The following is a 12,771-nucleotide window of genomic DNA, read 5'->3' on the forward strand; positions in this document are numbered from 1 at the left end:
CTTCTTTTTCTTTTTCTTGCCGAGCATTTCTCTTCTCTTTTTCGCTTTTTCTAAAGAGTCCATGTACATGCCTATGCAGACCTTGCTACATCAGATTTCCTTCAAACTTCTCCATGATACATGTTCTTCCAGACCTAGGCGCGAGCTGTATTCTATAGAATCCAGACACGCATCTCGAGAAACACTTCCTCTCCCTGGACTTGGGTAATAAATGCAGCGCTAGCCTAGCAAGAACGTTTTTCTACGATTCCAATGCCCTTTCCCCCTCTCATCATGTGTTGGCGTAGAACCCCAGCGGGTGTTCTCACCACCGGGCATCAAGCCCACACCCAACGCTCATTGAACATCCATTTGAAGAGGGGGACAAGACCAAACCTGCCATGCGATAGATAGAAGATTAATAAATAAACATGGGGGAAAAAGTGAAAAAGAAAACAAGGTATGGAAACTCGAGTTGCAAACCAACGCCTCCCCGCCCACCCGCATCACGCCTTTTCCTTGCTGAAAGAAGAGAAAGAATAATAATCAAGTCGAGCGAGCAAAAGTAGTTCCGAGTTAGTTAGGTACATCGCAGCAGAGCATCAGATGTCTGTGGTCTGTCTAATGATGGAGAGGGAATGCAGACATGGTATTTTGAAAGGGAAAAAAAAAAAAAAAAAAAAAAAGGAAATCATTTGGTGGTGCCCCCGGACCCCCACCCTCTTGCTTTCATGCCCTCCTCGATCGCGGTCCAGATATTCTCCACGACCTCGCGGTCCCGCCAGCGGCCGGCGCCGTGCACGCCGCCCTTCTCGTCCCAGCGCTCGACGGCGAAGCTCTGCACGCCGCGGCCCCAGCCGCGGACTTCGCGGGGGATGTCCTCGCCGCGCCAACCGACGTAAACGCCGGAGGCGTGCTTGAAGAGTTCGGGCGGGGAGGACCACTTGTAGGACTTGAACTGCCACGTCTGGCCGGTAGTGAAGACGGCGACGAGGCGGTTCCAGTAGTCCGGGCGGAAATTGGCGGTGCTGTCGACGAGGATGAAGCGGGTGGGTTTCCGGGCGGCGGCGGACTGTGGGCCCGCGGGACGCGGCGCGGACGAGCTCGACGAGGCGCCGGAGCGGAGCGGGCGGTAGATGTAGAGGAAATTGTTGGAGGCGCTGGGCATGGGGAGCGTGGGATGGTCCGGGGGCACGAAGACGCCGTCCTGCAGGAAGGAGCGGACGTTGGACATGCGGATCAGAGACGAGGCGGAGGGCGAGAGGAGGATGATGGGGTCTTGGTTCTTGGAGCTGCCGCTCTTGCGCGGCTGCGAGAGGCCGGCCGACGGCGCCGGCACAACGGGCATCGACGACGGCTTGCTGCCAGGCTTCGTGCCGGCTGGGTACTGTCCTGTGCGTGAGCGGTTGCGACCAAGGAAGGTCTCTGCGACTTTGCGAACATGCGAGAAATCCTGTTTTGCCCCATTTCAATCAGTTTAGATGCCAATCCCAGTTTCACACACACACTTTCTCTCTTTCTCTGTCTCCATCTCCACAGCCCAGTCAGAACTCACCGTAGGCTTAATCCCGCGAAGCACACTATTCCGATCCCCCATCTTGCGCTCCCCATTATAGGTCTCCTGCAACCTAGGGTCGATGACCTTGGGCGCTCGCCCCGCGTGCGCCCCAGCCGCCTGCGCAGCAGGGACCGCCACACCAGCACCCGGCACACCACCGACAAGCGCCGCCGTCCCAGCCTGAGCCGCTGCCAAAGCCACTGCCGCTGCGGTAGCAGCAGCCGCGGCCGCGGCCGCACCCTCCAGGGGCTTGATGTACTCGCTCTCGTCGGAGGCGCCCTCGAGCCAGGTGATGAGGTCGAGGCGCTCAACGAAGACGAGGTTCTGGACCTTCTCCTCGGGATCGGACTGCGCGCGCTCCTTGTGCGAGAGCGCCTCGTTCAGCTCCTGCGCCGAGGCGATGTACTCCGGGATGGCGACATCTTTCTTCTGCCAGGCGAAGAAGATGCTGCGGAGGTCGACGGCGGAGTCTGAGGAGGCGGAGACGAAGCGCGTCGGTGTCGTGAGCGCGAGCGTCTGGGGGAGGGGATCGCGGAAGTACAGGTGCGTGGCTTTGGCGAGGTCGTCGGTCGCGTGCTGGTCCGAGAGCTCGGCGGAGGTGGTGGGTGTCGGGAGGCTGCCGGCCGCGATTGCACGGCGAAGAGCGAGGAGCGGATCTGGGAGAGAGGGATCGACGCTGGCCATGATGGGAATGGCAGACCAGACAAACAAAACCTGTCAAAGATTGTACGGGAGAGGGATCTTTGAGCAGTCTTTGCAGGCCGGTAGAGGAAATGAGGTGAAATGAATGGGGGTTGAGGCTACTGGCTGCTGGTGAGGTGAAAGCTGAAGCTCTGGCAGAAAGCAGGAGATTCGTCCGATCACGTGACTACACTCGATTCCATAAAAACCGATTTGCTTTCCTGCCACAACTGTCCAAATAATAGAACAACATGACCTTCTGGAAACACCCTCCCCCTCCTCCAAAAAAAGAACGAGAAATTGTCAACGGGAGTAGCACAACGTCAGATACCGCCACATCCAGCTCCAGGCCCCCAGAAAAGCCGTGACCCCTGTAAACACAATCAAAGCCCCATACTCCGTCGTATACCCTGTTCCACCATGCTCACCGCCAGCCACGGATCCTCGCTTGATCAATGCCGTGCTCAACGGACCACTAATGACATTGCCAATTCCCCGTCCGCCTGCGAGCAGCCCGAATACCAGACCGGTGTCCAGCGACGGTCGGTCCCGTTTAATCTGGGTGGTCACTCCGGACCAGGTGGAGCTGAATCCACCCGCAAAGAAACCGTATGAGATAGAGAACATGATGAGCAGGGTCATTGCAGCGTGCGAGTAAGACGAGGTCGGTGCTGCGGACTCGCGGGACGACGCCAGGCCCCAGAAGAGGAAGACAGATAGCGCCGACCCCACGGAGGACAACAGCATGATATTCGTGACTGCAAATCGATCGCAGAGCGTGCCTAGAGCGATACCCCCGAACACCGATGTGGCGTTGAACAGCGCGACGAGCAGAGTGCCTGCAGTGTCGGGCAGTCCTGCCGCCGCCGTGGAGTACGACGGGAGATACGTGGTGGGTAGGAAGTACCCAAAGCTCTGGATGATGTTCCCGACCTGTAATAACCAAAAGGTGGATAGCTTGAGGAAGCTGAGATCTAACGGTCGGGCAGAGGTGGACGAGGCCGGTGGGATACGTGGCTTGACGAACGGCAATGCGGCGACGGTGGATAGAAGCTTTGTTGTGACCATTAGTAGGTGAAGGCCGGTCACCAATTTTTTTTTTTTTTTTTTTTTTTTTAGAGCACAGAGGACATACCGTGGTGATACTCCACGCTTGTAGGGTGATCCTGGGACCCCAGCGCTCCAGACAGACACGTGCAGCAAAGGGCAGAGCCACGCCGCAGGCGCTTTTTGCGGCCCACATGATGCCGTACGCGAGGCCCTTTCGCCGGACAAACCACTGGTCCAGATACAAAGTCGTTGGACTGAACAGGAGCCCATTACCAACGGCACAGATGACACCCTGTGTCAAGATCAAATGCCAGACATACACCGAGAAGGACGAAAGGAGCGATCCACCGACGCTGAGGAATAGACCGAAGGTAGCACAGTATTTCTGAAGATACGGGTAGCGGGTGAGAAGGGTGAAGGTGACCGGCGAGAGGAGGTATAGAATCCCCTAGGACATCCAGTCAGTATACGTCTAGTAGTCTGAGAGAAATATCTACCATACCGTTGACGTGGTGCCCACGATCGCCAGATCCCCTTTACTTCCCTTGAGCTGGTCGTGTGTCATGAAGTACTCTTGAAAGATACCGAACACGAGCGAGAAGCCTTTTGCATAGCCGTTCAGCGAGTGATCCAGGAGATACCTAGTAGACGTCCTACGCACCCCAGACTGGCATCTGAATCAACCCACACGAAGCCAGCATCAGCCAAGCATCTTTCCCTCGGTCTGTCGGTGGCAGCGGTGGCTGCTCGATGTCATGGGGTGGCGAACTGGTTAGAGTATGCAGCTCTGTGGTATTGGGGTCGGACATGTTGTTTCGATGAGACTCTCCTTCACGATGTTGTTCACGAGTTGAGAGACAAGTCAAGGTCAGAGTCACAATTTCAATTTTGATCACGGTTGATCTGGTTTACCCCGCGTGCCGGCAGGAGTCATTGGTCACTAGAAGCAGTTAGCAGACATCAATGCAACGCCAATATAGTTCCCGAGAGAGACAGGCAGAGAGAGAAAGAGAAGCCATTGAGTCACTTGCAACACACCCAGAGAATGCCGCGATGGACCCCGAATAAAAACCATTGTCTCCCGGGCGGCTGGGTCTGTCTGCATGAAGCACAGCAAGTATACCAGCATACCAGCAAATCTCACAACCCAACGTCAACTCGTCCAGCCAACTCGCCCCCATCTACAAGTGAAACAAAGAAATAGAATTCGAATAGCAGCCATTAGATTAATTTCTGCATTGGGTTCATCTCGAGTGATCAAGTCAGGATCGTCAAATGCCGTCAAGTCCCTGTGGAAACACAGAGTCGTCGCAGATATCAAACGTCAAGTAAAGCCTAATGGATCGCCGAGCAAAAGAGAAGTGGAGGAAGTAGAAGACAGAAAAGAAGAGAAGAAAAAGAGGAAAAAAAGACGAGTGAAGCAGATGCTGCACCGTCAGCAAGGAAGAACCAAACAACACCCTGTTGCCCATCCCGATCCCAGAGTATTTCCGCTTCCAACGTACGCCCCGAGACGCCTTTTGTGTGTCAAAAACAAACCCCGATTTCCCACGGCTAAAACGCCAATTCCCACCGTGTACACGAACAGCATTGGTGAAAAGTAGGATCACAACGCATGGAGAGAAAGAAGAAAAAAAAAAAAAGAAAGGAGACTTGCTTGAAACGCTTTTCCACTAAGAAGGGTATTGGTCGAGAAACGATCAAGAGGCTCCGGCCCCGAGGGCCACCAAGGTAAGAGAAAACAAAGAAAACTGCAGATTACAGGGCGAGGGATGAGACATGTGAGGTCTGCGTAGAGCTTGGTGTATCCTTCATTGTCACGTCCGGTGCGCTGGGGCCTTCCCGCTTGGCTGATTCGGCTTCCCCCACCGCTTTGGCTTCGGGCCAGGGAGGATTCACCCCGGTGGATGAATCATGGCTGGTAGGAGACTGCTCCGACGCAGGCTTCTGTGGAGGAGGCATAGTAGTCGATTGTGCCTGGTTCTTGTCGCCCGCCAGGGTTCCCCTCCGGATGAGATAGTCTCCGAGGCTCAGCTTCTTTTTAACCGGACTGGGTGCAGTCACACCCGATCCATGAGCAGCGGACATGGGGAGAGCGGTGGAATCCACAGTTGACGGGGTGGCCGAGCCCTGACTGACACTGGCCGGAGCAGGTGTGATATCAGAGGGCGGCAGGGGGACCTGAAGACTTGTACGATGGCCGTTCGTCATGCGACCTGGTACCGGAGCGTTATGGGCAGCAGTAGAGGGCCAGGGAGGTGGCACAGTAGGCTTGGTCATCCCCTTGGTAGCTGACAGAGGGCTCGCCTGGTTTTCGACCTCGCGTCCCTGGGAGCGTCCACCAGAAGACATGACGGTTGGAGAGTCGGGATCCTGCATGTCTACGTCTTCAGTCTCAGCCGTCGTCCGATGTGGTGGAGTGGCGTGCGCATGGAGAGCCCCGTGTGGGCTTCCAGATAGTGGAGAGACGGCGGATTGAGACGATGGTGACAGAAGCGGTCGTCGGCTGACCGCCTCCAACCGAAAATGGTCAGCATGGCAGCGTTTCAGCAACCGCTGGGTTAATGGTACAAAGCTTGGACGTCGCGAGGGCGGCATGAGAGACGTGCCCAGTCCATCCGCAGCATCCGGCTCGGTCTGGATGGCCGAGTCGACATACTGTGGACGTGCGTGGGAGGACCGCGCGTGAATGGGACCAGTGCCGGAAGTCTTTCGCGCCATGGTTCCTGACGGCGAGGTGGAAGAGGCGGTGCGAGGCTGGCCATGGCCCATTGCTTGGTTGGACTGCCCGCTAGGCCGCTTCTTCTTCCTACTCGTTAAATGCTGGTCATGTTCCAACTGCTGGAACTTCTTCTCTGCAGCCGCGATCTTGCGCTTTTCGCGAGCCGACAGCTCCGATTCGCCATCGTGGTGCAACAGCGTTGGAGTCAGATCCCGACTGCGCGGCTGACAACGCGTGGAACCAGAGGCGGAACGACTGTCTACTTGCTCGTCCTCATCCATGTTCTTGGTCGTCTCGCTGCCCGCGCGACTATTGGTCGCCGGAGGAGAGACGTTGGATTTGGTCCTGACCTTTTTCCGCTTACCATTGGCCTGTTTGGGTTCAAGAGCAGCCTTCGGATGTCGTCTGCGATCCACACTTGCGAGCAAACAGTTGGACGGAGGATCACAAGCACAGCCTCCAAAATTAGCCAACACGTTGCTGATGCAGCCGGCAGCAACTTCCTGAACGCTGTCACTTGACTCTTGCTTCACCAGGCCTTGAGTCGACTCGAAAAGTTGAGGATCCAGGTACCACATGGCGGTAATTTCGGAATTGGCGGGAATGTCATCCTTGGCCACGAAGCAGAAGTGATACTCGACTTCATTGGTGATGTAGGTCTTCATAGTCACATTGGGGCGACAGGAGCGCCGCACATAGCGAAGGATGCTGCCCTCGTGCCGACTGTCAATGTAGATGGGAAGCTGAGGATGGAAGAAGACAAAGGGCTCTGGGTGGCGGAGTTCCTGCCAGCGATTGCTAGGATCCAAGCAGTAGTCCCTGAGGAGGCCGATCTTGCCAGTAATCTCACCCACAATATGATCTTTTGCGACACTGTCCCGTGTTCGAAGGACCTTCCATGTCGGGTGACGTCCGTCAATATCGACGTGGGGATCCGTGATGGATTCTGTGGACAGTGACGGCCACAGAGACCGATCCAGTGCAGCATCCGACCAAGTAAATATATCCCGAGCCGACCGTCCATGAGACACTCGAGCAAGAGCCGTAGGCTCCGTCACCCACGAGGCCAGATCTGCGGCAAGAGGGAGATTCACGAAGAGGTTGCTGTCCATTGGAGCATGGTGCTGATCACGATCATAGAGGTGTAAAAATTCATTCGAGTAGAGAGAAATAGCAGGGGCCAGGGATTTGGCGGGACTCATGGAGCTTGCGGTACGTTTACGCGCATCGGGCTGGAGCGGTGCAGTCCCTGGGAGGGAACTGACGGAACCTGTGGCGCGATGCGTGGTTTTGACCTTTTTTGCTGGTGGCTGGTCGCGCGCCCCCGAGTCAGTGCGATGGTGGAATCCGTTTACCTGATCGCCTGGCTCCCTGATCTTCTTTTTCTGACCCTTGAGCCCTGCCCGTTTCGCTTTCCGGTCACCGCTGTCGTTGCGCTCCCTGAGACGTATCTGCCGCTCGGTGGCACGCTTGGCGTCCAGGTAGCGAGGCTCGCAGTCCACACAGTTGTGAACGTCCGGCACGGCTCGACCATGATAGTAGCATTCGATATGCTGCCAGGTCTCGCAGCCTTCGCAGAAGACCGTGTTGCCATCGTCATCTTCGAACGCGCAGATGCATTTGATGGTATACGGCTCTTCCTCGTCCGGCACGGCAGAGTCGGAAACAGCGCCGTTGAGGGCGGGGGAGTTCAAGGGAACGGTGACCGGATCAGGCTCCGTGGTTGAATGCGTGATGGCGACTGGGGAGGTATCTGTCATAATCCGACAGAATACCCCCTCCAAGGCTAGACGATTGAACGCGCTGCTGTTTTCTGAGGATCTGGGCTTGGAAGGACCCGTTTAAACCCCAACAGGCATATCACCGACCACCTGGGGAATGATTGCCCTTGTAGATCCTGCCCTTGGTGGGAAGGAATGGATGAGAACCCCGTGTAGCGACCCTCCAGCAGAAGAGTGGCCCAGACGCCTGGCAGAGGTATGAGAAAATATTGCCAGATATCAACCACGCTTGTCAGAAGAGATGATTTCCGTGGCCAACGACGATGGATTCGAATCTCGAGAGGTATGTATCGAGTCCGTTGTAAGGATAAGTCAAAGCTGTCGAGGTGGATTGCGCGTGCGACCGTGGAAAGAGGATGACGTATCGAGAGTCAGAAGCCGTCGAGGGTGCAAAGACAGGCGAGGCACGAGTCGCATGGAGGAAGGAGGCGACGGCGAAAGATGAGAAAGATCGAGGACGAGAAGAACTCGACGGATGGCGTTGGGAGTTTGAGATCAAAGGGACGAAAGATTCAGGAGAATGGTGGAAGAGGACGAAGAAGAAAGATGAATGAAGGATAGAAGAGAGTTGAAAATGAATAAAGAAGGATGGATTGAGATGAGAGATGAAGAGTGAAAGGGTAGGTAGGTAAGCGAGAAAGAAGCAGCTAGGAGGGAAGAGAGAGAGAAAGAGTAAAAGAGGGAGAGAAGGAGAAGGAGAAGAGACGAGACGAGACGAGGACACACACAAGTGGTTAGGAGTGAGTAGGAGGAGGGAGAGCAGCAGCAGCAGCAGCAGCAGCAGCAATCAATGAAATGGCAGCACCTAGCGAATCGACCAGAGGGAGAGAGAGTGGTAGGGTGAGGGTGTGTGAGGGTGAGAGAGGGAGAGAGAGAGAGGCTAAAGACACGGATGGACCATTCAAGCGGCGTTCCAAGAGTTTCCGACAGAAAGAGGAAAAGCGTCGAATTTTTTTCTTTTCCCACCCGCTCTCATCTGGTTCGAGATCACGAGTTTTGTGATCGACTTGTTGAGAGTCTCCATTCCAGATAATGAAGAAGGAGAAAGGAGAAACCACCCCCCCCCCCACCAATATAGATAATAATGATAAGGTGAATTAGAGAGGAGGAAAGAATTAAAAAAAGAAAAAAAAAAAAAAGAACACAAGAGCAAAAGATCGTAATTAGAAAAACTGATTGATGATGGGAAGGGGGCCGGGGACCAATGCCAACTCGGCTGGCCATCAAAGAACGAGATCCAAGGAGGGGAACTGGGAGGACGCGGGAGAAGCAAAAAGCAAGCAAAACACCTAGACCAGAATAGGAGCTTTGTTTCGAGTGCAGACAAGCCATCAGACTCAGACATCCCGAAAACGAACATGGTTCGTTTCGAGGGCTTGCGTTTGGAGGCCTGAAAAGCCAGGCCCCCTACACCAGCGCCTTGGCTGCCTCAATGCCTGGCAGCCTGAGAGGTTGGGCATCTAATTGTCAATCCTGGCGCTTGTCTGTTTGCGGTAGGTCACGGAGAGGCTAGTCCCGAAAAGGAAAGGTGATTGGAATGGTTCATTTTGGGAATAGCGGGGAATCCACATGACACGCAGGGTTCATGAAGCGGAAAAAAAGAGAGAGAGAGAACGAGGGAAGGGAAAGGAGGGCGCATCTCAGTAGATTAATCTCAATGGTGGTCAGTAGACAGATGTATGAGAGAGGCGAGACTCCACTGCACTCATCCCCATAGTCAGTAGTCAGTAGTCAATAGTCAGAGATGAGGGTCAAGAGGGGTTTGACTTCAACCCCCGGGGTCAGTCAGGTAAACCCAGCTTGCTGAGCAAAGCGGGCCAACAGCCCAAGAATGAGGAGGCATCATTTCCTTCCTGCTCTTCCAAGAAGTATGTGAATGGCGGACTGTTTCCGAATAGATTTAGAATGAAAATCATACAAAAGAAAAGATGGAAAGGAGCGAGGACTGGGGTTAGTGTCCATGAAGACGATTATTAGCCAAGGGAGCAAGACAGACAGCAATGGCCGATCATGTCAGGTGGAAGCGTTCATCCGCGTGTTGTACATTTGGCCCCGAGTCAGGCAACCCAGCCAATAAATCTCTCAGTCAGACTACCGCAGACAGTCGTTACTAGTAGTTAGTAACTAGTAGTAGAAAGATGGATATGGGACAAGGACAAAAGAAGTATCAAAAAAATGTCGTTGCAAGAGAACTGTTTCAGTCGTCAATCGAACCGCAACTTGGCGGGTCTCTTGGACCCTCTGTGAAGTCAGTCAGATATCGAACAACTCAGTATCATCCTGGAGGGCAGTCGGTTGGATGAGGGAATTACTCCGGGATCGGATTCATTCAGAATTCAGGATCGAGGACAACTCAGAAGATATGCAGCCTCAATCCCCCCTGCGTGGTACTGATCTCGCTCTCGAAGCAGCATGCTCTGGGGGGGAGGGTATAGAGAATCATCTCAGAATGACCAAAGGGAAGAAAATGATAGAGATCAAGGAGCCTCAATAATACAATAAATCTGATTTTGACCTGGGAGATAGATATCGGCTGAATTGGCGTTGGAAGAGGGGAGAATAATACCGCAGTGGCAGCAGAGAGGAAAAGAAAAAAAAAAAAAAAAAAAAAAAAAGTAGCCGTCTGGTCTTGCCGGGCCCGAGTCGAGAAAGATGGGGGATTCTTCCTGTTAGAAAGTATACAAATCCAGAGAAGGAGATCAAAGAAAACTAGAGACTTGCAAGACAGAAAAAGCAGTCGAAGCCATAGTAATAACTCTCGAGAGGAAAAGAAGAATTGCCGTGGTGCTGCTGCTGCTGTTGTTGCTCACAAAGATGGCCCAACCTCTTTCTTTAGGCCCCGACGCTTCCCAAAGCGAGTTGTCGATGGCAACAGCGGAAGTTTTTGCCTCTCCCCTCCACGCTGTAAATATTTTCGGGCTCACTGTCAAGGAGAGAAAATGTAGGAGAAAAGAAGAAGTAGAAAAGATCAAGAATAGCATTGATGATGGTGTCAAGGAGGACTCTCCATGCTCAATAGTTGATCCGAGATTCGTTATTGCCTGAGGCAGTCAAGTAGCATTGATCCCCCCAAGCATTTTGCGACTGGATAGAGTAAGTGATAAGATCTACCTAGGTCCCGGAGAAACAGACAGGAGCCGTATATGTAAATGATGTTGTTCATTTATTCCTTACAAAGACAACCTTGTGCCTCGTACATTCATGCCGATTGAGGAACCCATTGGTGGCAACCTTGTACTATAGCAGACGGATTACCCTTGAGTATAAAAAGCATTATCTCAACAGATTCATAGAGCCTCTATTCGTCCCATAACTATAGGAATAGAATTCCAGCTGAACAGTCTAGCGAGCAAGTACGACCCTTTTCGACGTCGCCAGATGACAGGTAGAGACACGGCAGTTCGGTTACACCTGGACTCCGGACCCCCGACCTCCCCCTCGGGTTTGATTACGACTCCAACAGCGTTGCGCTGGCCATCACGTCTCACTCATGGCCCAAGTACCGGGTTCCACCGTCGGAGGTTGCGGGGAGAGCTCGATGGCCCAGTCACCAGGTTCCTCGACCACAGACTCTTTCACCTTGGTCTTTTTCTGAGCAAGGAAAGAGCCCACGTGATGACCGTAATAGAGGAGAAAAAACGAGGAGATTCCGATGTATAGCGGAACCAACTTGCTGGCTGTGAGCTGTGACGGTGTCGCTAAGATGAAAGCGTTGGCCACGGGCAGCACGGTACAGCTGGCAATCGCAACGTACGCTCCATACGGCTGAATCCTGGCTCGGTGCACCGACGTGAAGCCCAGTCCTTCCGTCTGTCGACGAAAGTGAAGGTAAACGATGCACGAGCCGATCCAGGAAATGTACCCCGAAGTAGTGATGAACTGCATGAGAGAATTGAAGACAACGGAGCTGGATATTATCACGGAGAGGTACGCAAAATTGGCGAAGAGCGCGGATGTAATGACTGCCATGTAAGGCACGCCCCACCGATTGCGCCGCTGAAATAATTCCGGGGCATGCCCGGCTTCAGCCAGAGAGCATAGCAAGCGGGAAGACGTGAAAAGAAACGAGCGTCCCGATGCCACAGATGAGAGAAAGATCAACACGGTCACAACCACCGGCAGAACAGGGATCCCAATTGCTTTGATCGCCACCAGGTAGGGAGAAGCCCCCGCTCCAATGCCATGGTTGGTCAATGAGGGATCAGTCGAAGGGCTCATCACACCCATGGCCAGTGCATTGAGGATGTACAGCGCAAGCAGTTGGATCATATCAGTTCGTGCCACGCTCAGAACGTTGGCTTGATTTTCTGAGTCCAGCTGCTCGGCTCTCTGAACGATGAGTTCCGGAGCGAAGGAGAAGGCAATTGTGCTATACAACAGGCACTGTAGCAGACCCAAAAACCGACCCAAGTGGCCACTGTAGACGAACTCATTCATGGGACCAGGATTGTTCCAGTACTGAAATCCACGCACGGGAGAATGAGGAACACCTGGAATGGCAAAGACGATGGACAGAAGGACAAGCCCTGAGCTTGTAATTAACTTCAAATGGGTGAAAGCAGCCTGTGACCGTTGAAACATCCTTTCGGGAAGCATGTTGAAACCGAAAATTATCGCGGCAGGAATGCTAACGCGAAGAACGACTGCGGGAGAAGGCTTGACCAGACCAAGGCTGACGATGGCATTGGTGATCTCGAATGGGATCAGCATTGATAACGAGTACCAACGAAGGTAGCTCATTGAGAAACCCAAGTGTGTCGATGCGTATCGGTAGCCATGAGTCAACATAGTCCCATCTCGAAGGGGCATATGAGCTGCAATCTCCGCGACGGCTGTAGCAAGACAATAAACCAACGCCGATAAGAATAGATAGGAGACGAGGAGCGAAGCTGGACCACCGACAGCCAGCGCCTGGCCGGCGCCAATAAAGAGACCGGTCCCGAGAGTCGGCCCTACAGCCATGATGATGTCTTTTAAGAATAATGAAGGAGAGACTCGGG

At 53.7% G+C, this 12,771-nt stretch overlaps 4 protein-coding genes across 4 annotated transcripts, besides 9 other annotated features; all 4 read right to left on the minus strand.

Moving 5' to 3' along the window:
* The first annotated feature begins 642 nt into the window (after positions 1 to 642).
* Positions 643 to 670: a microsatellite.
* ACLA_070150 (CDC73 C-terminal domain-containing protein) lies at positions 671 to 2,221 on the minus strand (the record flags this gene model as incomplete). Its single annotated transcript, XM_001275409.1, has 2 exons — positions 671 to 1,432; positions 1,535 to 2,221. The coding sequence occupies 2 exons, from the start codon at positions 2,219 to 2,221 to the stop codon at positions 671 to 673; spliced, it is 1,449 nt and encodes a 482-aa protein (XP_001275410.1).
* Positions 1,703 to 1,774: a microsatellite.
* Positions 2,222 to 2,521: 300 nt separating the features above from the next.
* Positions 2,522 to 4,077, minus strand: ACLA_070160 (putative MFS monocarboxylate transporter; the record flags this gene model as incomplete). Its single annotated transcript, XM_001275410.1, has 4 exons — positions 2,522 to 3,271; positions 3,354 to 3,716; positions 3,771 to 3,871; positions 3,930 to 4,077. The coding sequence occupies 4 exons, from the start codon at positions 4,075 to 4,077 to the stop codon at positions 2,522 to 2,524; spliced, it is 1,362 nt and encodes a 453-aa protein (XP_001275411.1).
* Positions 3,311 to 3,334: a microsatellite.
* Positions 3,311 to 3,335: a microsatellite.
* Positions 4,078 to 5,026: 949 nt separating the features above from the next.
* Positions 5,027 to 7,750, minus strand: ACLA_070170 (putative PHD finger and SET domain protein; the record flags this gene model as incomplete). Its single annotated transcript, XM_001275411.1, has 1 exon — positions 5,027 to 7,750. The coding sequence occupies one exon, from the start codon at positions 7,748 to 7,750 to the stop codon at positions 5,027 to 5,029; it is 2,724 nt and encodes a 907-aa protein (XP_001275412.1).
* Positions 7,751 to 8,529: 779 nt separating this feature from the next.
* Positions 8,530 to 8,556: a microsatellite.
* Positions 8,530 to 8,557: a microsatellite.
* Positions 8,558 to 8,888: 331 nt separating this feature from the next.
* Positions 8,889 to 8,913: a microsatellite.
* A 1,443-nt stretch (positions 8,914 to 10,356) lies between these two features.
* Positions 10,357 to 10,385: a microsatellite.
* Positions 10,357 to 10,386: a microsatellite.
* An 862-nt stretch (positions 10,387 to 11,248) lies between these two features.
* Positions 11,249 to 12,733, minus strand: ACLA_070190 (putative proline permease; the record flags this gene model as incomplete). The annotated part of the gene is made up of 1 exon (XM_001275412.1): positions 11,249 to 12,733. The coding sequence occupies one exon, from the start codon at positions 12,731 to 12,733 to the stop codon at positions 11,249 to 11,251; it is 1,485 nt and encodes a 494-aa protein (XP_001275413.1).
* Between the last annotated feature and the right edge of the window lie 38 nt (positions 12,734 to 12,771).

This window comes from Aspergillus clavatus, genomic scaffold (assembly GCF_000002715.2).
Source record: "Aspergillus clavatus NRRL 1 1099423829791 genomic scaffold, whole genome shotgun sequence".
NCBI lineage: Eukaryota > Fungi > Ascomycota > Eurotiomycetes > Eurotiales > Aspergillaceae > Aspergillus > Aspergillus clavatus.